The following is a 26276-nucleotide window of genomic DNA, read 5'->3' on the forward strand; positions in this document are numbered from 1 at the left end:
AAATTTTTTTTTTTTTTTGTATTTTAGTAGAGACAGAGTTTCACCATGTTGCCCAGGCTGGTTTCAAACTCCTGAGCTCAAGCAATCCACCCGCCTTGGCCTCCCAAAGTGCTAGGATTACAGGCATGATCCACTGTGCCTGGCATGAATGTTAGTGTTTTGTTTTGTTTTTTTTTTTTGAGACGGAGTCTCGCTCTGTCGCCCAGGCTGGAGTGCAGTGGCCGGATCTCAGCTCACTGCAAGTTCCGCCTCCCAGGTTTATGCCATTCTCCTGCCTCAGCCTCCCGAATAGCTGGACTACAGGCGCCCGCCACCTCACCCAGCTAGCTTTTTTGTATTTTTTTAGTAGAGATGGGGTTTCACCGTGTTAGCCAGGATGGTCTCGATCTCCTGACCTCGTGATCCGCTCGTCTCGGCCTCCCAAAGTGCTGGGATTACAGGCGTGAGCCACCGCGCCCGGCTGCGTGAATTTTTTTTTAGAAAAAATCCTTTCTGATTTTGACTTCAAACATCACAAAAATTTGTAGTGTACAATGAACACGACTCATAACACTTCTCTCACCCCAGTACTGCTAACAGTTTGGTGCATATTCCATCAGCTTCTAACCCTTTATTTATTTATTTATTGAGACAGAGGCTTGCTTCATCGCCCAGGCTGGAGTGCAGTGGTGTGGTCTCGGCTCACTGCAAGCTCCCGGGTTCACGCCATTCTCCTGCCTCAGCCTCCCGAGTAGCTGGGACTACAGGCACGTGCCACCATGCCTAGATACTTTTCTGTAGTTTTAGTAGAGACGGGGTTTCACGTGTGTTAGCCAGGATGGTCTGGATTTCCTGACCTCGTGATCCTCCTGCCTCAGCCTCCCAAAGTGTTGGGATTACAGGTGTGAGCCACTGTGCCTGGCCCTAACCCTTTATTTATTTTTTATTTTGTTTTGTTTTGTTTTGAGACAGAGTCTCGCTGTGTTGCCCAGGTTGGAGTGCAGTGGTGCAATCTTGGGTCACCACAACCTCTGCCTCCCGGGTTCAAGCGATTCTCCTGCATCGGCCTCCTGAGTAGCTGGGACTACAGGCGCACACCACCATGCCGGGCTAATTTTTGTAATTTTAGTAGAGACAGGGTTTCACTATGTTGGCCAGGCTGGTCTCAAACTCCTGACCTCATGATCCTCCTGCCTCAGCCTCCCAAAGTGCTGGGATTACAGGCATGAGCCACTGTGCCTGGTCTAACTTGTTGTTATTAATCATTATATTTGTGAAAATAGAGACATTCTATACCTGCTATTCAACAATATTCTTTTTGTCCTTAGTAATACATGGGCATCTTTCTACGGTAGTATATATCTGCCTACTCATTTTCAAATGACTGCATAGTATCCCATCATTGTAAGACTGTTCCATAGTTTTTGTTGTTGTCTAGCTGTGATAAAATCTGTGGTACGTAGGCCATGTGTGGTGGCTCACGACCGTAATCCCAGCACTTTGGCAGGCTAAAGAGGGTGGATCACCTGAGGTCAGGAGTTCGAGACCAGCCTGGCCAACATGGTAAAACCCCATCCCTACAAAAAAAAAATACAAAAATTAGCTGGTGTGGTGGTACACACCTGTAGTCCCAGGTACTTGGGAGGCTGAGGCACAAGAATCACTTGAACTCAGGAGGTGGAAGTTGCAGTGAGCAGAGACTGCACCACTGCACTCCAGCCTGGGCAACAGAGTGAGACTCTGTGTCAAAAAGAATATATACATATGTTTTATATATGTATATATATAACATATATATAGAGAAAGAACATAAAATTTATCATTTTTACCATTTAAAAAACGTTAATAAGTTCTCATGAAATACACATACATAAAATTTCTGGTCTTAACCTTTTTTTCCTTTTTTTTTGAGACAGGGTCTCTCTGTCACCCATGCTGGAGTATAGTGGAGGCATGATCACGGCTCACTGCAGCCTTGACCTCCCAGGCTCAGGTGATCCTCTCACCTCAGCCTCCTGGGTAGCTGGGACCACAGGTGTGTGTGCCTCATCATGCCTATCTTTTTTTTTTAATGTTTGTAGAGACGGGGTGGTGGGGGGTCTCACCATGTTGCTCAGGCTGGTCTCCAACTCCTAGACTCAAAGTATCGATCCTCCAGCCTCAGCCTCCTAAAGTGTTGGGATTATAGCCATGAGCCACCACACCTGCTTCCTCTTAACCATTTTTTAGTGCACAGTTCATTGGCATTAAGTACACTGAAACTGTTGTACAGCCAACACCACCATCCATCTCCAGAACTTGCTCATCTGCTCAAAGGGAAACTTTGTACTTAAGAAATAGATTTCCCCATTCCCTTCTGTCCCCAGCCCCTGGCAACCACTGTTCTACTTTCTATCTCTATGAATGTGGCTACTGGAGATACCTCATATAAGGAGAATCATATCCATTGTTTGTTTGTTTTTTAACCAATCGCCTACATACAGGCTGTTAGTTTGTTTCCCTTTGTTGGGGAAAGTGGAGAGGAGGGACTATTACACTGCTGCAGGGAACATTCTCGCATCTTTGTACACTTGTAGAATGTGTCCTAGATTCTGAGATTTTCAAAGGCTATAAACATTCAGTATGAACCTAAAAGTTTGTACCACGCTCTATTTCCACTAACAGTGTATGAAAGCCCAAATTCTCCACTTCCTTGCCAATATTGGCTAATAAAATATTTTTCTTTTTCTATTTTTCTTTCTTTTTTTTTTTTTTTTTTTGAGACCGAGTCTCACTCTGTTGCCCAGGCTGGAGTGCAGTGGCTCGATCTCGGCTCACTGTAACCTCCACCTCCTGGGTTCAAGCAATTCTTTGCCTCAGCCTCCCGAGTAGCTAGGATTACAGGCGCCCACCACCAAGCCTGGCTAATTTTTGTATTTTTAGTAGAGACGGGGTTTCACCATCTTGGCCAGGCTTGTCTTGAACTTCTGACCTCAGGTGATCCACCCGCCTTGGCCTCCCACAGTGCTGGGATTATAGGCGTGATCTACTTTTCTTTTTTTTGAAACAGGGTCTCACTCTGTTGCCCAGGCTGGAGTGCAGTGGTACGATCTTAGTTCACTGCAACCTCTACCTCCTGAGTTCAAGCAATTCTTATACCTTGGCCTCCAGAATAACTGGGATTACAGGCATGTGCCACCATGCCTAGCTAACTTTTTTGTATTTTAAGTAGAGATGGATTTTGCTATGTTGGCCAGGCTGGTCTCGAACTCCTGGCCTCTAGTGATCTGCCCGCCTCAGCTTCCAAAATGCTGGGATTACAGGCGTGAGCCACCATACCCAGCCTCAATTCTGCTGTTCTGAAGCCATCTTAAGAGTCACTTTGATTGCCTTTGTGTGATCCTTATTTTCTTGCCATCAGCCACTTCCAACATGGCCAATTTCAGGTTCAGGGTCCTGGGGAAAGGCCAGAGGAGCACATCTCAAGGAGATGCACCAAGCATCAGAGTTCTCCATTTACAGCAGAGCCGGGGGCCATGGCCTCTGATTTCTTTTGGTTGAATTTTCTCATGGGATGTTCCTCAGATTTCCTTCAATCCACTTCTTATATCTAGTCCTAAAGTGTTTTTGGCCAGGTGGGCAAGGTATATTTGAATGCTGCTTTGATTCAACCTGGATCCTCTGTAAAAGTAAACAAATCTTTTCCTAAAGTTTACAGAAACTCTTTAAAAAGAAAGAAAGAAAGAAAAAAAAAAAAAAAAAGCTGGGCGCGGTGGCTCATGCCTGTACTCCCAGCACTTTGGGAGGCCGAGGCGGGCGGATCATGAGGTCAGGAGTTTGAGACCAGCCCAGTCAACACGGTGAAACCCCATCTCTACTAAAGATACAAAAAAATTAACTGGGCATGGTGGCGCATGCCTGTAATCCCTGCTATTCGGGAGGCTGAGGCAGGGGAATTGCTTAAACCCTGTAGATGGAGGTTGCAGTGAGCTGAGATCGCGCCATTGCATTCCAGCCTGGGTGACAGGGTGAGACTCTGTCTCAAAAAAAAACAAAGAAAAAAGAAAAGAAAAAAGGACAGGCTCAGTGGCTCATGTCTGTAATCCCTGCTACTAGGGATACTAGGAAGGCTGAGGCAGGAGAATTGCTTGAACCTGGGAAGCAGAGGCTACAGTAAGCCAAGTTCATGCCACTGCACTCCAGCCTGGGCAACAGAGTGAGACTATGTCTCAAAAGAAGGAAAAAAAGAAACTTAAAAACAAAAAAAAGAAAAAAAAACAGCTGGGGCCAGGCAGGTGGCTCATTCCTGTAACCCAGCACTTTGGAAGGCTGAGGTGGGTGGATCAACTGAGGTGAGGAGTTTGAGACCAGCCTGGCATGGTGAAACCCCATCTCTACTAAAAATGCAAAAAAATAGCTGAGTCCGTGGTGGTTCATGCTCATAATCCCAGCTACCAGGGAGGCAGAAGAATCACTTGAACCTGGGAGGCAGAGGTTGCAGCTAATGGAGATCATGCCACTGCACTGCAGCCTGGGTGACAGAACAAGGCTCCATCTCAAAACAAACAAACAAACAAACAAAAAACAAGCCAAGTGCGGTGGCTCATGCCTGTAATCCCAGCACTTTGGGAGGCCAAGGCGGGTGGATCACGAGGTCAAGAGATTGAAACCATCCTGGCCAAAATGGTGAAACCCCATCTCTACTAAAAATACAAAAATTAGCTGGGTGTGGTGGTGCGCGCTTATAGTCCCAGCTGCTCGGGAGGCCGAGGTAGGAGAATCGCTTGAACCCGGGAGGGAGGCGGAGGTTGCAGTGAGCCGAGATGGCGCCATTGCACTCTAGCCTGGCAACAGAGCCAGACTCTGTCTCACAAAAAAAAAAAACAAAACAAAACAGGGCAAGCAATCTCCCACCAGGAAATGACAGAGCAAGTTTCCAGGTGTCCTTCGCATTTCTCATTTCTTTCCTTTGTTTTTTAAAATATGTATGTATGTATGTATTTATTTATTTATTTTTGAGACGGAGTCTCGCTCTGTCGCCCAGGCTGGAGTACAGTGGCCAGATCTCAGCTCACTGCAAGCTCCGCCTCCCGGGTTTACACCATTCTCCTGCCTCAGCCTCCCGAGTAGCTGGGAATACAGGCGCCCGCCACCTCGCCTGGCTAGTTTTTTTTTTGTATTTTTTAGTAGAGACGGGGTTTCACCGTGTTAGCCAGGATGGTCTTGATCTCCTGACCTTGTGATCCGCCCGCCTCGGCCTCCCAAAGTGTTGGGATTACAGGCTTGAGCCACTGCGCCCGGCCCTATTTATTTTAAGAGACAGGATCTCTCACTCTATTGCCCAGGCTGTAGTGCAGTGGCATGACTATGCCTCACTGCAGCCTTGACTTCCCAGGCTGAAATGATTCTCCCATTTCAGTATCTGGAGTAGCTGGGACTACAGGTGCTGTGTACGCCACCACGTCTAAGTAATTTTTTTTTTTTTTAACTTTTGTAGAGATGGGGAATAAGGGTGTCTCTTTATGTTTCCTAGGCTGGTCTTAAACTCCTGGGCTCAAGCGATCCTCCCATCCCCGTCTCCTAAAGCGCTGGGATTACTGGCATGAGACACTGTGCCCGACCAACATTCTTTGCTTTGTACTCCTTAGTCTGAATATGGGTATAAACTATTAAAAATAACAAAATTATCCCTGAAGGCCAATCTTGATCTTACTCCTACACATTGAATTCATACTGTAACAACTTTAAGATAAAGAGGTTCTGTCCTTTTAAATTTGCCTGCTTTTCTACTGCAGTTTGGGTGATCTAGGCCTGAACATTACAGGACAGAATCCATCCCTGTCAGCAACTTCAATTGCTCCATTAGAATCGTCACTATTAGGTTCTTATTTATTCATCCCAACATTCATTTAAAAAACAAACAGAAACAATATCAAACAAAGAAAATCCAACAATTCGCAAATACCAACTACGGAGCATGAGATATGAAATAAAAGAATTTTTTTTTTCTTTTATTTCTGGGACAGAGTTTTGCTCTTGTCGCCCAGGCTGGAGTGCAATGGCACAATCTCAGCTCACTGCAACCTCTGCCTCCTGGGTTCAAGCGATTCTCCTGCCTCAGCCTCGCAAGTAGCTAGGATTACAGGCGCGCACCACCACACCCGGCTAATTTTTGCATTTTTAGTAGAAACGGGGTTTCACCATGTTGGCCAGGGTGCTCTCCAACTCCTGACCTCAGGTGATCCACCCGCCTTGGTCTCCCAAAGTGCTGGGATTACAGACGTGAGCCACCGTGCCTGCCCAAGAAAAAGCTTTTAACCAGTATCAGTAGATATTGGTTTGGGGGTTTCTTTGAGGGTCACTTACACCCTTGCCACCTCCTCCAGTACCAATTTAGCCATGGCCAAACACAGGGTAATGTGTAGGAACCTGAAACCACGTCTCCGACCTCAGCTGCAAAACCGTGGAGTCCCACACACTAGGCTTTATATTCCAACATTTCCTCCCACCATTACATTTTTGCTTTTTTCCATCCTTACCTTTACCACATTTTTGTTTTTTTTCCCATAATTACATTAGATAAGCCACTGGCTGGACGTGATCTTTTATTAACTTGGTCTATTGAGAGCGGACAAAAAAAAAGACAAACCCTAAAACTGTCTTCAGGTCCCAAGCGTGTTTAGAAAAATACTTAAAGGCTCCTGTGGTGAGAGTGCTACCTGGTAGGGGCGTGTGGACACACGTGGAAGGCAAGAAATGAATTTGAGTCTGGTGCCGAAACATCTTCCCACTGCTGTGATTTTTGTTTTCCGGTCAGAGTAATAGTGCTCGTTATAAGATAAATAAATAAAAATAAAAAGGAAAAGGAAAATTCAGAGAATATGAAAACAACTCGTAATCAACGTGCTTTTTGGATGTGAACTGCTCCCTTTGGGAGAGCAATGGAGAAGTGAGGACGCACTGGGTATCTGGCCCGGAACAGCCGGCAGTGGGTACACCCTGCCAGGTGGATTCGACCGGGATTTGAGGGACCCGCCGCCCAAGGGCCGAAGAGCAGGGCCGCCCGACGGGCGCTCCCATTTGGCCACCTGAGTGGCGACTTGGCGCCTTCCTCGGCGCAGCTCCGGGGTTCCGTCGTCCCGGTTCCCACTGGTCCCTTACGCAGACACCAAAGCCAGGCACCTTCCCTCGTAACTATCCACCGACTGAAAATAGATTCTGAGTCCGCCCCCGCCCCTCCCCCCTTAAAATCCTCCCCCCGCTAAAATCCTCCCCTTTAAAGGGAGCCACCGGGTGACGCCGGGGGAGTTTGCGGAAGCGCTAACCGCGTTGGGGCCTAGGGCGGATCCCGTGATTGGAACAGACCCCGCCCCCGGCTCCACTTCCCCCATTGTGTGAGCGGCTCGGGCCTAGGCCCCGCCTCCCTTCGGAGGCCCGGCCCCTCCCCTTTTTCACCCCCCACTTGGCTCATTTCCGGCCGCCGCCGCTACCGCTAGCCTGTAAGGAGGATTCGGCAGAGGGAAGAAACAACAGCCGCCATCTTGTTTGTGTGCTAGGCTGGGGGGGAGAGAGGGCGAGAGGGAGCGGGCGAGAGTGGGCAAGCGGGACGCCGGGCTGAGTGCTTACTGCGGGAGCGAGAGAGTGCGGAGGGGAGCCGGGTCGGAGAGAGGCGGCAGGGGCCGAGACAGTGGCAGGGGGCCCGGGGCGCACGGGCTGAGGCGACCCCCAGCCCCCTCCCGTCCGCACACACCCCCACCGCGGCCCCGGAGCCGGGCCGGCGTCGACGCCTAGGGGGGACCATTACATAACCCCGCGCCCCGCGGCGCCTTAGCCCGCCGCCGCGGGCGGCCCCGAGCGGAGCCCCGGGGGGCGGGCGCTCCCAGCACCTGGCCGCCGGCGGTGGGGGCCGTAGCGGCGGCCGTATTTATTTATTTTCCGCGGGAGAGGAAGGCGGAGGGGAGCGCAGCGCGAGGAGGGGCCGCCTGCGCCGCCGCCGGAGCGGGGCCTCCTCGGTGGGCTCGGCTTCGGCGCGGGCGTGCGGGTGGCGCTGCTCGGCCCGGCCCCCTCGGCCCTCTGGTCCGGCCAGCTCCGCTCCCGGCGTCCTTGCCGCGCCTCCGCCGGCCGCCGCGCGATGTGAGGCGGCGGCGCCAGCCTGGCTCTCGGCTCGGGCGAGCTCTCTGCGGCCATTAGGGGCCGGTGCGGCGGCGGCGGCGCGGAGCGCGGCGGCAGGAGGAGGGTTCGGAGGGTGGGGGCGCAGGCCCGGGAGGGGGCACGGGGAGGAGGTGAGTGTCTCTTGTCGCCTCCTCCTCTCCCCCCTTTTCGCCCCCGCCTCCTTGTGGCGATGAGAAGGAGGAGGACAGCGCCGAGGAGGAAGAGGCTGATGGCGGCGGCGGAGCTCCGAGAGACCTCGGCTGGGCAGGGGCCGGCCGTGGCGGGCCGAGGACTGCGCCTCTAGAGCCGCGAGTTCTCGGGAATTCGCCGCAGCGGACGCGCTCGGCGAATTTGTGCTCCTGTGCCCTCCTCCGGGCTTGGGCCCAGGCCCGGCCCCTCGCACTTGCCCTTACCTTTTCTATCGAGTCCGCATCCCTCTCCAGCCACTGAGACCCGGCGAAGAGAAAAAGGAACTTCCCCTATCCCCTCGGGTGCCGTCGGAGCCCCCCAGCCCACCCCTGGGTGCGGGGCGGGGACCCTGGGCCGAAGAAGAGATTTCCTGAGGATTCTGGTTTTCCTCGCTTGTATCTCCGAAAGAATTAAAAATGGCCGAGAATGTGGTGGAACCGGGGCCGCCTTCAGCCAAGCGGCCTAAACTCTCATCTCCGGCCCTCTCGGCGTCCGCCAGCGATGGCACAGGTTAGTTTCGGCAGCCCCGGCCTTCCACGTTCCCTTTAATCTTTTCTACTCGGTGCGCCTTTATTCTTCCATTTTTTTTTTTCTTCCTCTCTCTCTAGTTCCCTGCCCCTTATTTAATTTTAAAGGTATTTGAATGAGCGGGTCGAAGACGTCCAGTAGCCCAACCATTTTCTTTGCCTCCTAATACATTGGTTGCAACACTATGTCATATCGGTGTGTGTTCTGGAATTAGAGCTCGTAAGTGGGTGCTGTATAGAAATGGCCTGTATTGTTGCTCCCGTGCAGTTTGATTTGGGAAATGCCAATGCATTTGTGTGTAAGAACTCCTATGCAATTTAAGTTTCAATTCTTTTGTTCTTGGTAAATGAAGAATTTAGAATCCTTTCTCGTTACTGTACTTACTCTGTTTCCTCTACTTTCCACTCTTTTCAAGATTTTTTTCTCCTTTGCAGAATATTTTATGTTGAAGAATAGGGTGTAAGAAAATCTTGATATTGTGTGTGCGAGGTCGAAGATTTCAGATTAGAGGTGAAATTTAACAATTCTTTTATCTCACCTACCATTCTTAGCTTTTTTTTTTCTTTTTCTTCTTATTTGCTTTAAGAATCAATATGGAGCGCAGTTCATTTCACATCTCCCAGTTCTTTGGTGTGAGACCAAAATGTCTGAAACTCCGGATTTTTAGATTGGGAGAACAGGGGCATGTTCTTTGCAGTTTCAGTCACTTTCTCATTTTAGGGGAAATAAAAAAGATAAACAATTTTGTAGAGTTACGTACCTGGAAATCAAGGTTAGAAGTTGAAAGTTCCAGTCATCAACTACAAACATGAACTGATTGTACAAAAGTTTAAAATGTGCATTAGATTTTGTGTTTGTGTGTGTCTTTGTCTTTTTACACTTTTAAACATACTTGGAGATCAAGATTTTCGTGTAAAAGCTTTGCGGATTTTTTAGTTCATTCAGTTGTGGACTAGCCCCTTTGTCAGGAGAAGTTCAGGGAGACTTCCTCCATCATCCCTTCATTCTTCTCTTACAGTTAGTTTAATGGTGTTATCCTGATGGGTAAGGACCTTTTCTTTGCTGGGATAATGAAGATGAAGAATGGCTGGCCATCTGACAGTCCACAAGATGTTCCCCTTTACTACGGAGCATCTCTTTAACTCCCTGAGAACAGGCTCAACGTCATCCCTCCATCTGCCAGTGAGAGTGCATAATGGAGTTAAATGTACCCTTTGAGTTTGTGGAGAACTTCGAGAGCATGTTTCTAAGTAGGCTTCATTTCAGAGAGTGAAAATGGGAAGACAGAGCTAATGCTTTGAATTCGTTGCTTTTATAAGAAAGATGTGAAGTGAATTTAAGTTAACCTGCAAAAATTGAGCAGTAGGAATCTTGCAGTTTCTCTTGTAACATTGATTATGCATGAACTTTGATCTGTACGTGTTCTATGAAGGTACTGTAGTGTCCAGGGAATTTTTTAGCTGGGTTTTTTCCTTCAGAATTCATACACATACACTCGTCGTTGTATTCCTTTGCACCTACTAAAGTGCCATTCAGAAGGATTTTTTAGATCATCTTTAGACACTTAATCAATCACCTGTAGATTTTTGTGGTGTTTCTTTAGTATTTGTGTAATGTGGTAGTTTTTGCTTTTTAGTTTTGGTGTAACGTGGTAGGAGATTTTACATTGGAGTTAGCCAGTGACTTGGAACGTAGAGGAAACTTTTTTATGTACTTTGAGGAATCCTGATTTGAGCAGCTTCGTCTTGGAGCTGTATTGTAATACTTCTGTTCAGGTGTGCTACTGCTTTCTCCATGTCAGTCTGTTTTGCTACTTGAAATATCTTCGAATAATTACAAGAGTTCTAAATGTATCAAGTGGGCTTTTACAGTTTAAAAAACCCTCAACATTGAGATTAATTCATTCACTCATAATACTCAGAGTTTATCTTAGTTACTTTTCTAAATTTTGTAATGAGGGTTGACTTCCTCCCTCCTCCCCAAATCAAGATTCTACTCCAGGAATTCTTTGGTGTACAGTTTTTAATTGTAACCAATCTGGGTTTGGGGGAGGGGAGAAATGAGTATAAAGAAAATACTGTCCCTCTGTGAACTTACTTCAAGCTGGGTACCATTATACCTTTTTTGTTGTTTGTTTGTTTTAGACAGAGTCTCTCGCTCTGTCACCCAGGCTGGAGTGCAGTGGCGTGATCTCACTACAACCTCTGCCTCCCGGGTTCGAGCAGTTCTGTCTCGGCCTCCCTAGTAGCTGGGACTACAGGCGCAGGCCACCACACCTGTCTGATTTTTGTATTTTTAGTTGAGATGGGATTTCACCATATTGGTCAGGCTGGTCTAGAACTCCTGCCCTCGAGTGATCCACCCACCTTGGCCTCCCCGAGTGCTAGGATTACAGGTGTGAGCCACCTGGCCAGGGGGACCATTATATCTTGTTTGTTTGTTTGTTTGTTTTGGCATTCTGCAGTTTGTAATATGTTTGCAGGTAACTGTTATTGGAGGCACATCACCTCTTAAAACTTTAAATTTCAAACTTGTAACTTTTGATATTTGAGTTGTCACTTGGGTGAAAGAAAATTTTTCCTTGATATTACGGTTTTTGTCTAGAACTGGTTGAAATAAGCCCTAAATTCTAGCACATAGGAACTATTTTTTTTTTAAGTGATTTAGGCTTGCAAATCTCGTGATGTAAATATATCCACCAAGAGCGTTCTGATGTCAGCTTTAAAGGAAAGAAAACTGGAATCCAATGGGATGACATGCTAAAGTGTTAGAAACCAAATTAGTACTTAAGTTTCAACGTCTGCATTTCTGTTTAATACTCAGATATTCTCCTAAGAAATTTCCAGGTTGATTCAAATAAGTTAAACTCAACTTTTACGTGTTGGGATGGGGAAGAGACTTATTTGTAGTCTTCACACCTTTATGTTCTTGTTTCAGTATTTGCATTTGATCCATTGAAATTTTTATTTCATTTGGTATCGTTAGGGTAAAACATCATTTGAGAAATGACATATTTTTCTACCTCTCCTCCCTCCAAAAAAAGATTATGAAAGCCGCTTGTAAACTTTTTTTTTGTAAAAATGACCGCAAGACTGGAAAAGTTAATGTTAGGCAAATCCTGGAAATATTTTTTGGAGCTGTTTCTGATGATCTGAGTGATGGAAGTGATGGGGTCATCTGTTGTCTTCATTATTCAGTGAACATGTTTTGTCACTGCTTCGTAAGCACTTAATGCCATATGTACTTAAAAAGCACCTGGAAAGATAGGATTTTAGGATCTGGCATATAATTAAGTAGGGTAAAGATCCTTCTGGTCTTGGTACAGTTTTGTGACCCTGAGTTTTGGACTTTTTTTGTTTTTTGGGTTTTTCCCCCATTGCAAAGACACAGGGCAGATAGTATATAAAAGCATACCTGCCTTTTGACCAGTAGATTAATGTACACAGTGGATAAGTGGTAAGGATTTTTAAAATGTCAGCTCTCCTTTTTTTTGAGACAGAGTTTCACTCTTGTTACCCAGGCTGGAGTGCAGTAGCGTGATCTTGGCTCACTGCAACCTCCAAGCGATTCTCTGCTTCAGCTTCCTGAGTAGCTGGGATTACAGGTGTCTACCACCATGCCCAGCTAAGTTTTGTATTTTTTAATAGAGACAGGATTTCACCATTTTGGCCAGGCTGGTCTCGAACTTCTGACCTCAGGTGATCCACCCGCCTTAGCCTCCCAAAGTGCTGGGAATACAGGCGTGAGCCACCACGCCCGGCTGTCGGCTCTATGTTGTTAAAATGCCATTGTGTGTTAGTGATTCATCATCCTAACCAAAACATTTTGATCAAGACCATTTATTTTCCAGCTCTGTAACTTGTGATATACTTTGTTTTATTTTATTTTGGCTTGAATGTTTACATTAGAGTTTGCATCTGGAGTCTTGCAGATACAGCTCCTTGATTTAGTGAGGCATTGCTCTCCTCAGTATTAAATTGCAAAACATTTTACTAAAGTGCCTTAAATTTTTCTGGCAATTATTCTCAAGGCCTTGTAAGTTCATTTATAGGACTTCAATAAGGTTGTCTCTGGTTGATAATGAGATAAAGTGACTTTTAAGTTGTAACTCTTGTATGCGTTACAGTATTCCAGGAGGAGTTCATCTTCTTTTGCAGAGGTTGGAATTGTATTGGCATGTCCAGTGAATGGATAATAGGGAGGAGGGAGGAAAAGATTTCTGCCTTGGTGGCCTTTTGGTATTATTTTGTGTTTTTCTTTGCTTTTCTATCTCCTTTTTAGTCTATTTAATAAAAAGAAAAAAAATGGCAACAGCTGAAAATTAATGTGAAGTGGTACTTGTAGGGACATTAAGTGGTAAATAGCAAAGAGAAAAAAGAGTAGGAAGAATGTTGCAGATACAAGTGGGAGTGTAAAATACTTTTTCCTGGTATATTTACAAAAACAATTTGAGAGTTATTCTGCCAATTCATATACCCAGCAATTAATGGAAAAGTAAAATATGCTACTTTTGTGTTTGTCCAGATTCTAGGATTTCCTTCTTTGAAGATTTCTAAAGTTGAATTTTTTTAAGTGAGGCAAGCGGTAAAATTAATGGGCAAATGAAACAAATTATACCAAGTCTAATTTTTTTTTTTTTTTTTTTGAGACAGAATCTCGCTCTGTCACCTAGGCTGGAGTGCAGTAGCGTGATCTTGGCTCACTTCAAGCTCCACCTCCCAGGTTCACACCATTCTCCTGCCTCAGCCTCCCGAGTAGCTGGGACTACAGGCGCCCACCAGCATGCCTGGCTAATTTTTTGTATTTTTAGTAGAGACAGGGTTTCACCATGTTGACCAGGATGGTCTCGATCTCCTGACCTCGTAATCCTCCCGCCGCAGCCTCCCAAAATGCTGGGATTACAGGTGTGAGCCACCGCGCCCGGCAAAAATTTTTTAACATTGAACTTCGCAGGTGATTTTTTTTTCCACTTAGTAGACAGTAGTTTTGTTCTGAAATTTTAATGGGAAATTTTTTATTACTGCTCACTTTCCCAGAAATGCTTAAGAGGATAAATATTAATTGAGGTGTTAAGCCTCTTCTGAGTAATTTGGATATAATTTGTTTTTAGATACAGATTCTTTTTTATAAATGCCCCAAAGCAATTAGAAGTAATTTTGTTGAGAGAGAGAGAGAGTAAAACTAAAAGTATTGAAAAGAATAAGAGAGTAGCTAAGAGAATGAGTATTGGAGTCGGACTGCTAGAGTTCATATCCCAGACTTGTATTTATTAACTGTGAACTTTGGGCCCAATACTTAACTTGGCTCAACCTCCTCACATTTATTCCTAACCACAACCCTGTAAGGTGGGTACCCACCTTATAGGAATCCACCTTACTTACCCAGTCTACAGGGTTGTGGTTAAGAATAAATGAGAATTCTCTTTATCAGATGCTTAAGACTATGCTTGCTTCTGTGTAGTATGTGTTCATTGTTAACTGTTTTTAACTTTATTGTTAAATATACCAGAAGGAAAGCAGTGGTAGGTGGTTTGGGGTTGTTTTGTGTTTTTGTTTTGCGATGGAGTCTTGCTCTATTGCCCAAGCTGGAGTACAGTGGCGTGATCTTGGCTTACAGCAACCTCCACCTCCCGGGTTCAAGCGATTCTCCTGCTCACCTCTCGAGTAGCTGGGACTACAGGCATGCACCACCATGCCCGGCTAATTTTTGTATTTTATTTTATTTTATTTTTTTTTTTTTTGAGGCAGAGTCTCGCTCTGTCGCCCAGGCTGGAGTGCAGTGGCGCGATCTCGGCTCACTGCAAGCTCCGCCTCCCGGGTTCCCGCCATTCTCCTGCCTCAGCCTCCCGAGTAGCTGGGACTACAGGCGCCGCCACCACGCCCGGCTAATTTTTTTGTATTTTTTTAGTGGAGACGGGGTTTCATTGTGTTAGCCAGGATGGTCTCGATCTCCTGACCTCGTGATCAGCCCGCCTCGGCCTTCCAAAGTGCTGGGATTACAGGCTTGAGCCACCGCGCCCGGCCAATTTTTGTATTTTTAGTAGAAACAGGGTTTCACTATGTTGGTCAGGCTGGTCTTGAACTCCTGACCTCGTGATCCACCCGCCTCAGCCTCCCAAAATGTTGGGATTACAGGGATGAGCCACCACACCCAGCCTGTTTTTTTTTTTTTTTTTTTTTTTAAGTGGATATGTAGTAGTCCCCCCTTATCGTTGGGGGATACATTCCAACGTCTTCAGTGGATACCTGAAACCGTGGATAGTAGTGAACATAATTGTCATCAGAACATGTTTCTGTCCGTGTCTTCCACACACAAATTTAATACCTTTTCTTCTTAACTGATCGCTTGTCATGCACTGTGGCTGTGATGTTTGCAGTTTGAGGTGCAACAGCAAAACTATCGCAAATTTTTTTCCTTCTTCACAATTTCACAGATAGATTTGATCTTTGCAACCTCAGCATACAATTTTTTTTTTGTTCCTTATTAAGCCAGGAACTTTCACCTTTAAGCAGTTTACAGCTTCTCTTTGGCATATCCAAATTGCTGTCATTGCCACTCTTGCACTTAGGGACTATCATTAAGTAAAATAAGGGTTACTTAAAACTCAAGCACTGCCCTACCCCATAGTCAGTCTGACAGTCAGTCTGATAACTGAGATGGCTACTAAGTGACAAATGGCTGGTAGTTTTTACAGGTGAATACATTAGACCAAGGGGAGATTCACTACCCGGTCAAGTGAGATTTTGTCAGGCTACTCAGAATGGCATGCAGTTTAAAACATTGTTGTGGCTCTCGCCTGTAATCCTGGCACTTTGGGAGACTTGAGGCAGGAGGATTGCTTGAGGCCAGGCATTCAAGACCAGCCTGGGCAATGCAGTGAGATCCCTCCGAACCCCCGACCGTCTCTAGAAAAAAAATTTTTTTAAATCAGCAAGGCGTGATGGGGTGCATCTGTAGTCCTGGCTTCTTGGGAGGCTAAGGTGCAAGGATCACTTGAGCCCAGGAGTTTGAGATTACAGTGAGCTATGATCACACCACTGCACACTCCAGCCTGGGTGACATAGCAGGACTCTGTTTCTAAAACCACAAAAATTAGTGTTTATTTCTGCAGTTTTCTTTGTAATATTTTGGACCACAGGTGTCTGAAATGGTAGAAAGCAAAACAGAAGATAAAGATGAACTACTGTGTAGATAGACTGGATAAAGAGAAAGCCAAGTGCATGATGTTCATAGAGGAGTCTTAGGAGTAAGCCTTATGGCATCTATCCAAAGGTTGTTTTCTAGGAGTATCAGAATATGGGAACAGAGCTTAAAATAGAAAAATACTGTACAGTTAGCCTTCCATATCTGTGGGTTCCGTGTTTGTGGATTCAGCCATGGATTGAAATATTTAGGGGAAAAAAATGCATGGTTGCGTCTGTACTAGACATGTACAGGCTTTTTCTTCTTGTCATTTTTCCCTAAACAATACGGCATAACAACTATTTATGTTGCATTTATGCTGCATTAGATATTGTTAATAATATAGAAAGAATTCAGAGTATGTAGGTGGATGTGTGTAGGTTATATGCAAATATTACATATCTCCTTTATCTCAGGAACTGGAGCATCCTCAGATTTTGGTATCTGCAGTGGAGGGAGTGGATTCTGGAACCAATTAACTAGCAGATACCAAGGGACAACCATATATACACACACACACACACACACTCATTAAGATGTCTTGTGTACATAAGTAATTGAAATGAAAATCAGATATTCAAGGCATAATGAGAAAATGGAAAACATTGTTCTTGTTAGAAATGTTCAAGAAAAGAATGGCTTCTTGATAAAGAACTGTGTTAAGCATAATTTTTTCTTTCTTCTTTTTAGACACAGAGTCTCACTTTGTTTCCTAGACAGGAGTACAGTGGTGCAATCTTGGCTGACTGCAGCCTCCATCTCCTGGGTTCAAGCGATTCGCCTGCCTCAACCTCCCAAGTAGCTGGGATTACAGGCACCCACCACCATGCCTGGCTAATGTTTGTATTTTTAGTAGAGACGGGGTTTCATCATGTTGGCCAGGCTAGTCTCGAATTCCTGACTTTAGTCTGCCCACCTCGGCCTCCCAAAGTGCTGGTATTACAGGCGGGAGCCACAGTGCCTGGCCAATTAAGCATAATTTTTTCTGTTTTTCATTTTGTTACCTGGGTCTTTTTTTTTTGAGATGGAGTCTCACTCTGTGGCCCAAGCTAGGGTGCAGTGGCGCGATCTCGGCTCACTGCCAGCTCCACCTCCCAGGTTCACACCATTCTCCTGCCTCAGCCTCCTGAGTAGCTGGGACTACAGGTGCCCACCACCACGCCCGGCTAATTTTTTGTATTTTTCATAGAGACGTAGTTTCACCATGTTAGCCAGGATGGTCTCGATCTCCTGACCTTGTGATCCGCCTGCCTCGACCTCCCAAAGTGTTGGGATTACAGGTGTGAGCCACCACGCCTGGCAAAGAATAAATTTTTTTGAGGTAGAGTCTTGCTGTGTTGCCTAGGCTGAAGTTATCCTCCTGCTTCGGCCTCCTGAGTAGCTGGGTTTACAGACGTGAGTCACTATGCCTGGCTCCAAGAAACTTTCTTATAAAGGAGAAAAAAGTAGGAGCAGTACAGTGCTCCAAAGAATTTTTTTACAACAGTTAAGGAAGAACTACCTTTTACTTGTAGCACTAGAGATTTCTGTTTCAAAGCATAAACAAAGAATACTTACCCTTATTGTAATGTACTCTCATATTTTCTGTTGTTTTCTTTTTCTTTTTTTTCTTTTTTTTTTTAGTACTGGTTGCAGCCTACTATATTGATTTTTATGATCCACTGTTGGCTTGTGAGCCATAATTTGAAAAATACTGGCGTAGAAGAGTTGACAAGATGGCAGTTATTCTGTATTAGGCCAACATTTTCTGTATGCTAGGCACTTATCCTCTGTACATTGTTCCTTCTTTCCTTCCTGGAGTTTATAGATAAGGGAAGAAGACTGGCATTCACTAAGTCTGGTGTGATCAGCATTGTATTTGGGAAGTACACATATAGTGGGAGGAACAGAAGGACCTAACCCAGTAGTTACAGGCCCTGGTGGCTCTCTTTGAGGAATTGTGTCTGATTTTGGGATCTCACAGATAGAGACAGGGTTAGTAAAAATGAGCCCAGGCTAGAAAGGAGACTGTGTGAGGCCAGAGTATATCCTGTTCTGGGAACCTATAAGTACTATCTAACTGGTAGGATAGCCAAAAACATGACTGTAGAGGTGAGCAAGGGGCCAATCATGGAGGGCTTATAATACAGGAATTTAGACCTTCTGTTTTACCCATTTAATGGATGGAGCAGAATTGTGTCTTAGGCAGTTAAGTAAAAGGAGGAATAGTTTGGGAAGAAGCAGGGAAAAATGGGAGGCAGGGAGACCAGTGAAACAGCTGTTTTAGGGTTCCAGCCACTCTTACCATAGAAGACGGAAAGAAGTGGAAAGATTTGAGGGAAGATGGATGGTCAACAGAACTTGGTGATTGATTAGAAGTTAGGTAGTAAGATGAATAAATCAAGGATAATTCCCAAGTTTAAAGTTTGAGCAACTTGATGGGTGATTATTTATTTATTTATTTATTGACAGACTTTCTCCATCACCCAGGTTGGAGTGCAGTGGTGTGATCTCAGCTCACTGCAACCTCTGCCTCCCGGGTTCAAGCGATTCTCATGCCTCAGCCTCCCAAGTAGCTGGGACTACAGGCATCCGCTACCACACCTAGCTAATTTTTGTATTTTTAGTAGAGATAGGGTTTCACCATGTTGGCCAGGCTGGTCTCAAACTCCTGGCCTCAAGTGATCTGCTCTCCTTGGCCTCCCAAAAGTGCTGAGATTACAGGCCTGAGGCACTGTGCCCAGCTGGATAATTATTTAATAAATTGGGGAGCATAGGAAGCATAGTATTTGTGAAGTGGGTGTGCAGGTGTGATGGGGCTAGTGATGTTACATTTGGGGCATTTTGAAGTCATGTGGTTCTTCTGAGTTGAGCAGTCGTTCTTTTCATTTGCTGCACCTTTATCTCATTTTAGCCAACAAACATTGGATACCTACCAAATCTTAGGCATTTGCAATGTAAAGACGAATTAAGGTGCCTTCTGCTGTCAAAACCTTTAGAGATACAGTGGGGTTGGTATACATGTCTACACAATTTTCCTATAAGTTACGCTTTAAAAGGTTTTTTAAATGTTCTGTATAAAGGCAGGGGATAGGGATTGTTTTTGACAGAGTGGGTTTGGAGTGTTTGTGGAAAACTTCACGGAGAAAATGCATTTGAATAGGGTTGGTGGAAATTAAAGTAACATACCTTAGAGGTAGGGAAAGTTGGAAGAGTTTTTCAGATGGAGCTAACATGGTTCTGATGTGGCTAGAATATACGCTGTGTGGTAGGGCTTTTCATGGGAGACAGATGGGAAAGGATGTTGGGGTTCTATTATGGAAAAAGATATATGTTAAGGAATTTGCCATTTATCTTAGCATCAGGGTAAAAATTTTATGACCACGTTGGGGAAAGACTAATTCTGGTAATGCTGTACAGAGCAGCAGTAGGTAGAACCTATGGCAGGGAGACTAGGAATATGTTATTTACCTCTTTTGTAATAAGCTTGTCATTTGCCTTGGAAATTTTTGGTAAATTGTAATCAATAAAGTGAATTGTTTATTTTGTTCAAGATCCATGTTTGGTTTACCAGTTGTCATAAATGTAGAAAATATATCAGATACTAACTTAGAAACCATTCACTCTCCCTGTTATTTACAGATATGCAAGTTTTTTTGTTGTTTTTTGTTTCATTTCGTTTTTAAAGGGTATGTTTCTCCATCCAGGATTCTCTATAGGCATTCCCTTGTAACAAATCCCAAGTTTTGCTCAAAATCAGGAACTGTTCAGTGACAGTTCAGTTAGCACACAATTTAGGCTTACTATAAAACATGTTCTTGAGTTGATTCTTAAGGTGGGATTTTAATGAATAATAGTGTCTTCATCATGTAGTTTTTTTGTTGTTGTTGTTTTTGTTTTTTAAATACAGAATCTTGCTCTGTTGCCCAGGCTGGAGTGCAGTAGTGTGATCTCAAGTAGCTAGGATTACAGGCGCCTGCTACCACACCCGGCTAATTTTTGTATTTTTAGTAGACACAGGGTTTTGCCATGTTGGCCAGGCTGACCTCGAACTCCTGACATCAGACGATCTGCCCACCTCGGCCTCCCAAAGTGCTGGGGTTACAGGCGTGAGCCACTGTGCCCAGCCTCATGTAGTTATTTTCACAAGAAGTGTCACTATATTAATACATTGAAAAAGAGCAAGGTAGATTGTCAATGTGAATTTTCTAAACATGGCCCCAGGTCACGTTCTGGATCAATTAAAGCACTTCATCTCTGTTTAAAATTCAAGACTTAAGGCTGGGCGCAGTGGCGTACGCTTGTAATCCTAGCACTTTGGGAGGCTGAGGCGGGCAGATTACTCGAGGTCAGGAATTCGAGACCAGCCTGGCCAACATGGTGAAATCCCATCTCTACTAAAAATACAAAAATTAGCCGGACGTGGTGGCAGGCGCCTGTAGTTCCAGCTACTGGGGAGGCTGAGGCAAGGGAATCTCTTGAACCTGGGAGACAGAGGTTGCAATGAGCTGAGATTGCGCCTGGACCACAAGAGCAAAACTCTGTCTCAAAAAAAAATAATAATTATTATTATTATTCAAAATTGAAATGTGTTGGGTTTTTTTTGTTTTTTGAGATGGAGTCTCACTCTGTCACCCAGGCTGGAGTGTAGTGGTGAGGTCTCAGCTCACTGCAGCTTCCGCCTCCTGGGTTCAAGTGATTCTCCCACCTCAGCCTCCCGAGTAGCTGGGACTACAGGCACATGCCACCACAACCGGCTAATTTTTGTATTTTTAGTAGAGACAGGGTTTCGCTATGTTGGCCAGGCTGGTCTTGAACTCCTGGCCTCATGATCCGCCCCCTTCGGCCTCCCAAAGTGTTGGGATTACAGGTGTGAGCCACCACGCCCGGCGTTGTTGGGGTTTAAGAATAAACTTCAAGTTAATCTCTTTCCAAAGTATGGGTACACCTTTTGATGTCATGATAGAAGGACCATGTTAAGAGTACATATTTTGAAATTTGCTTGCACTTTTGCCCTTTCACTATTGGATTTCAAAATTCAATAGCTGCCAGCATTTGTAGCTATGTAATCCTGTATAATTACCATCTTTTATCCAAATTTGTATAAAACTTAACAAGTTACCCTAATTTTTTGGAAGTATTAGAAATCTTGTTTATCATGGATATTTTATTTTATTGCTTGGATATTTTAATTAATTAAATGTTAATTTTAATTAATAGCTATTTATTTTAATTAATAAATGGATATTTTATTTTAATTATAAAATTAAATTTTATTTTGGATATTTTATTTTAATATGGATGGATATTTTATTTTAATCCAGCATGGATATTTTATTATAATTAATGTTCCTTCAAATTACGTAGTTTGAAATGTTTGTGCATCTTTATTTCCTTGCTAGGTGGGTTGTTTATATGATAATTCTTCATCTACGGAGGGTTAAAGTACCTTTTTTAAATGAAGTACTGAATAGAGGTTAGGAAAGTTGTTTGAACCTGATAAATTTGTAAGATTTACAAAATTTTCTCATTTCAAAAGCTTCAGTTTTAAAATTTCACGCTTTTTAAGCATCCGGTGTAAGAGTAGGAGTGTCCGAAAGCAATAAGAATAAGAAGTCTTTGTAAGATTGGTAGTTTCAGTGTTTAGCCAAACCATTATCACAATTAGAATGACTAATGTAAGTTTGATTTTCAACTCCATTCTTTTTTTGTTTTGTTTTTTAAAAAATTCCAAATCTCTATTTTATTTATTTGTTTATTTTTATTTTTTTTTTTTTGAGACGGAGTCTCGCTCTGTAGCCCAGGCTGGAGTGCAGTGGCCGGATCTCAGCTCACTGCAAGCTCCGCCTCCCGGGTTCACGCCATTCTCCTGCCTCAGCCTCCCGAGTAGCTGGGACTACAGGCGCCGCCACCTCGCCCGGCTAGTTTTTTGTATTTTTTAGTAGAGACGGGGTTTCACCGTGTTATCCAGGACGGTCTCGATCTCCTGACCTCGTGATCCGCCCGTCTCGGCCTCCCTAAGTGCTGGGATTACAGGCTTGAGCCAAATCTCTAACCTAGACTAGGTACGGTGAGTGTTCTGATCTCTGACCACCTCATTACTCACTTTGTTCTCCCCACTTTATTTTAACTGCTAAACTGGCTGAGCTTTTACTCCTCCCCACCTTAGGTTGTTCCACCCTTCATCTGTCAAGCTCCTACTCATCCCGTGGACTCAACCTCTGGGTTAGATGAAAGAAAAGTTTGAAATGTCCACTCTTTAAAAACATTGTTTTTTGTTGTTTGTTTGAGACTGGGTCTCGCTCTGTCTTCCAGGCTGTAGTGCTGTGGTGCAATCTTGACTCACGGCAACCTCGACCTCCTGGGCTAAATGATCCTCCTACCTCAGCCTGTAGCTGCACCACTATGCCTGGCTAATTTATAAATTTTTTTGGTAGAGACAAGGTCTTGCTATCTTACCCAGGCTAGTCTCAAACTCCTGGGCTCAAGCGACCTGCCTTGGCCTCTCAAAGTGCTGGAATTACAGGTGTGAGCCGCCTACCTAGTCTGGCCTAAAAGCATTTTTTTATTTTTATTTTTTGAGATGGAGTCTTGCGCTGTCGCCCAGGCTGGAGTGCAGTAGCGCGATCTTGGCTTACTGCAGTCTCCACCTCCAAGGTTCAGGTGATTCTGGAGCCTTAGCCTCCTGCGTAGCTGGATGGCGTGTGCCATCACCCCTGGCTCATTTTTGTATTTTTAGTAGAAATGGGGTTTCACCATGTTGGCCAGGCTGGTCTCAAACTCCTGACCTCCGCCATCCTCAGCCTTCCAAAGTCCTGAGATTACAGGCGTGAGCCACCGTGCCCGGGCCTAAAAGCATTTTAATGCCACGGAGAAAGCCAGCTAAAGGGAGGAGGAGCAGTAGATGAATTCTGTGGGATTTGAGAAAATTGACTAGATTTGAAATAATTAATAAAAGTATTTTACTTAATGAACACAGTTTAAGAGAACTGAGTTGATTTTACTTCATTTTACCTAAATTACAAAGGTAAGTGTGTTTATTCAACAAATAATGTGTGAGCCTTTTAAGTTAAAAAAAAAAAAAAAAGTAACTGAGAGAGATACTAATATAGTAGAATTAGATTTTGAGCCAAAATTATTTTAATTTTCAGTTGCATTTTGTGTCATAGTTAAGTAAATAGAAAATTATCTGATTTATGTTCATAGTGCAGTGTTTGGGATTATATTTTTAATGGTCCTAATTTTAAAGGTTATGCTTCATTTATATATACTACTCCATTTAATTTTTCACATATCATTGAATTGTTTTGATCCTTTGATTTTTGGAAAGGCTAAATGAACAGTTCTTTTTTTTATTTATTTGGAGTTTCGCTCTTGTTGTACAAACTGGAGTGCAATGGCGCAGTCTCAGCTTACTTCAACTTCTGCCTCCTGGGTTCAAGCGATTCTCCTGCCTCAGCCTCCCAAGTAGCTGGGATTACAGGAATGTGTCACCACACCCAGCTAATTTTGTATTTTTTTCTTAGAGACAGGGTTTCTCCATGTTAGGCAGGCTGGTCTTGGACTCCCAGCCTCAGGTGATTGCTCGCCTCGGCCTCCCAAAGTGCTGAGATTACAGGCGTGAGCCACCACGCCTGGCCGCCGAGTTTATTTTATAAGGGATTATTATATGGTTAAATCTGTTGTAAGGAGCAGACCACAAGAAATAATAGGAGACAGCAAGGGTGATCTACAGAATCAGTATGTAATAATGAAAGGATGTTTTGACTCAACACTAGTTTCCCACGTGTTTAATCCAAATTCAGTTGTTGTTTAAGTTGTCACATTTCTAATACATGGTCCATTGGGTAAACCATGTATTAGGCTAAAATTTTCTTTTTCTTTTTTTTTTTTTTTTTTTTTTGAGACAGGGTCTCATTCTGTCGCCCAAACTGGAGTGCAGTGGTGTGATCATGGCTCACTGCAACCTCAACCTCCTGAGCTCAAGCGATCCTCCCATCTCAGCCTCCTAAGTAGCGGGGACTACAGGTGTGCACCACCATGCCTGGCTAATTTTTGTATTTTTTTGTTGACACTGGAGTCTTTTTGCATTCCAGGCTGGCCTTGAACTCCTGCATTCAAGCCACCCTCCAGCCTTGGCCTTCCAAAGTGCTAGGATTATAGGCGTGAGCCACGGTGTCCAACCTATGCTAAACTTTTCACATCAGATTTAAATGTGTCTTGTCCTGTTGTACTTCACCATGATTGGACTAAATGTACACTCAGATGAAGAAACTTAAAAAAAAAAAAAAATACTGCTCCTTGTGAGGCAGAAGAAACATTTTACTGAAAGTCAATTTTATATTGGAGCATCATTAAAGGCATAAAGGAACTTGTGAACAGACTACTTGGTAGAAGCAGCCTGGTAATGTTGATTGGTTGATACTTTAGTAAGCAGGAAATGTCTTACTGGAGATAGTTCATTCATTTCAACTATTATTTGTGATACTGTTTTTTAATATTTGCCGTAGGATAGTTAAAAGGTGATGGACAAGCTTCAGATTAATGAATTTTTAATTAAATATAAAGGGGGCAAAAGTAGATAAATATCTAAGAGCTCACTTTACTATCTAGAAAAAATACTTGCTGGCCCAGCGCCATGGCACACATATGTAATCCCAGCACTTTGGGAGGCCAAGGTGGGAGGCTTGCTTGAGCCCAGGAGATTCAGACCAGTTTGGGTAACATGGTGAGACCGCCACCTCAATAAAGTTAAAAAAAAAAAAATTAGGTGTTGTGATGTGTGCCTTTGGTGGCAGCTACTGAGGAGGATTGCTTGAGCCAGGAGGTGAGGCTGCAGTGAGCTGTGATCCCGGCACTCCACTCCAGGCTGGGCGACACAGCAAGACCCTGTCTCAAAAAAAAAAAAAGGGAAAAACATGAGACAGCAATCAAATACAATAGATTTGGCTTCAGTACAGATTAAATTAAAACCCTCGCTGTAGGCCCTAGAATAACAAAGACTTCCATATTACTAAAGCTGATTACTATTTGATGAACTCTGTACACGTAGCTAGTATGGACTTCTGAGGTTGTTGAAATTAATGAGAATAATACATGTGAGGTGCCAAGAAAAATGCCTGACACGTTGAAAGTGCTGGATAAATGTATGCTGTCATCATTGTAAGCTGGGCTGTCTCCTGATAGTGTAATGAGTCCATTGAATAACAATAGGTAACATGTTTATAGTGCTTAGTGTGTGCCAGGTGTTCTAAACACTTTACATTTATTCACTCATTTAATCACAAATAACATACATTTATTTACTCATTTAATCACAAATAGCATGAAGTAGGCACTTTCCTGTTATGCGGAGATGGAAACAAGGTTATTCCCTGCATTTTTTATTTTTTATTTTTTATTTTTTGGCAGAGGGAGGAGGATGGGGATGGACGGAGTTGGTTTTTTTGGAGCTTCTGAGACCCCAGCTTCAGGCGGTGCTTTTTTTGTTCCCCCAGAGATGGAGTCTCGCTCTGTCGCCCAGGCTGGAGTGCAAATGGTGCGATCTCGACTAACTGGAACCTCTGCCTGCCAGGCTCAAGTGATTCTCCTGCCTCAGCCTCCTGAGTAGCTGGGATTACAGGCACCCGCCACCACACCCAGCTAATTTTTGTGTTTTCAGTAGAGATGGGGTTTCACCATGTTGGCCAGGCTGGTCTCAAACTCTTGACCTCAAGTGATCCGCCCGCCTCGGCCTCCCAAAGTGCTGGGATTAGAGGTGTGACCCACTGCGCCCATCCCGTCCTTTTTTTTTTTTTTTTTTTTAAGTTATTGAGACAGGGCTTCACTCGGTCACTCAGGCTGGAGTGCAGTGGCAGGATCATAGCACACTGCATCCTCTACCTCCTGGGCTCAAGCAGGCACTTTGAGTAGCTGGGACCTGTAGGTGCATGCCAGCATATCCGACTAATTTTTTTTGTTTTTTGAGACAAAGTCTCACTCTGTTGCCCAAACTGGAGTGCAGTGGTGCCACTGCAACCTCCACCTCCTGTGTTCAAGCGATTCTTCTGCCTCAGTCTCCCGAGTAGCTGGGACTACAGACACGCGCCACCATTCCCGGCTGATTTTTTTATTTTTAGTAGAGATGGGGTTTCACTGTGTTGGCCAGGCTGGTCTTGAGCAATCCGCCCGCCTCGGCCTCCCAAAGTGCTGGGATTACAAGACGTGAGCCACCGCATACGGCCTGCATCCAGCTAATTTACAAAAATTTTTTTTGTAGAGAGGTGGTCTTTCGCCCCTCGGCCTTCCAA

General features: G+C 44.4%; 1 protein-coding gene across 2 annotated transcripts in view; it reads left to right on the forward strand.

The window, feature by feature from the left end:
• The first annotated feature begins 8227 nt into the window (after nt 1-8227).
• The window catches only part of LOC105464388 (E1A binding protein p300), an 89603-nt gene continuing 71554 nt past the window's right edge, over nt 8228-26276 (forward strand). The window contains exon 1 of one of the 2 annotated variants that reach the window (XM_071080643.1): nt 8228-8808. In XM_071080643.1, coding sequence (XP_070936744.1) covers nt 8715-8808 — 94 coding nt within the window. In that variant the 5' untranslated portion in view covers nt 8228-8714. The remainder of the gene's footprint in view (nt 8809-26276) is intronic. The other variant, XM_071080644.1, reaches the window with a different exon arrangement.

Source organism: Macaca nemestrina, chromosome 15 (assembly GCF_043159975.1).
Source record: "Macaca nemestrina isolate mMacNem1 chromosome 15, mMacNem.hap1, whole genome shotgun sequence".
NCBI classification, from domain to species: domain Eukaryota; kingdom Metazoa; phylum Chordata; class Mammalia; order Primates; family Cercopithecidae; genus Macaca; species Macaca nemestrina.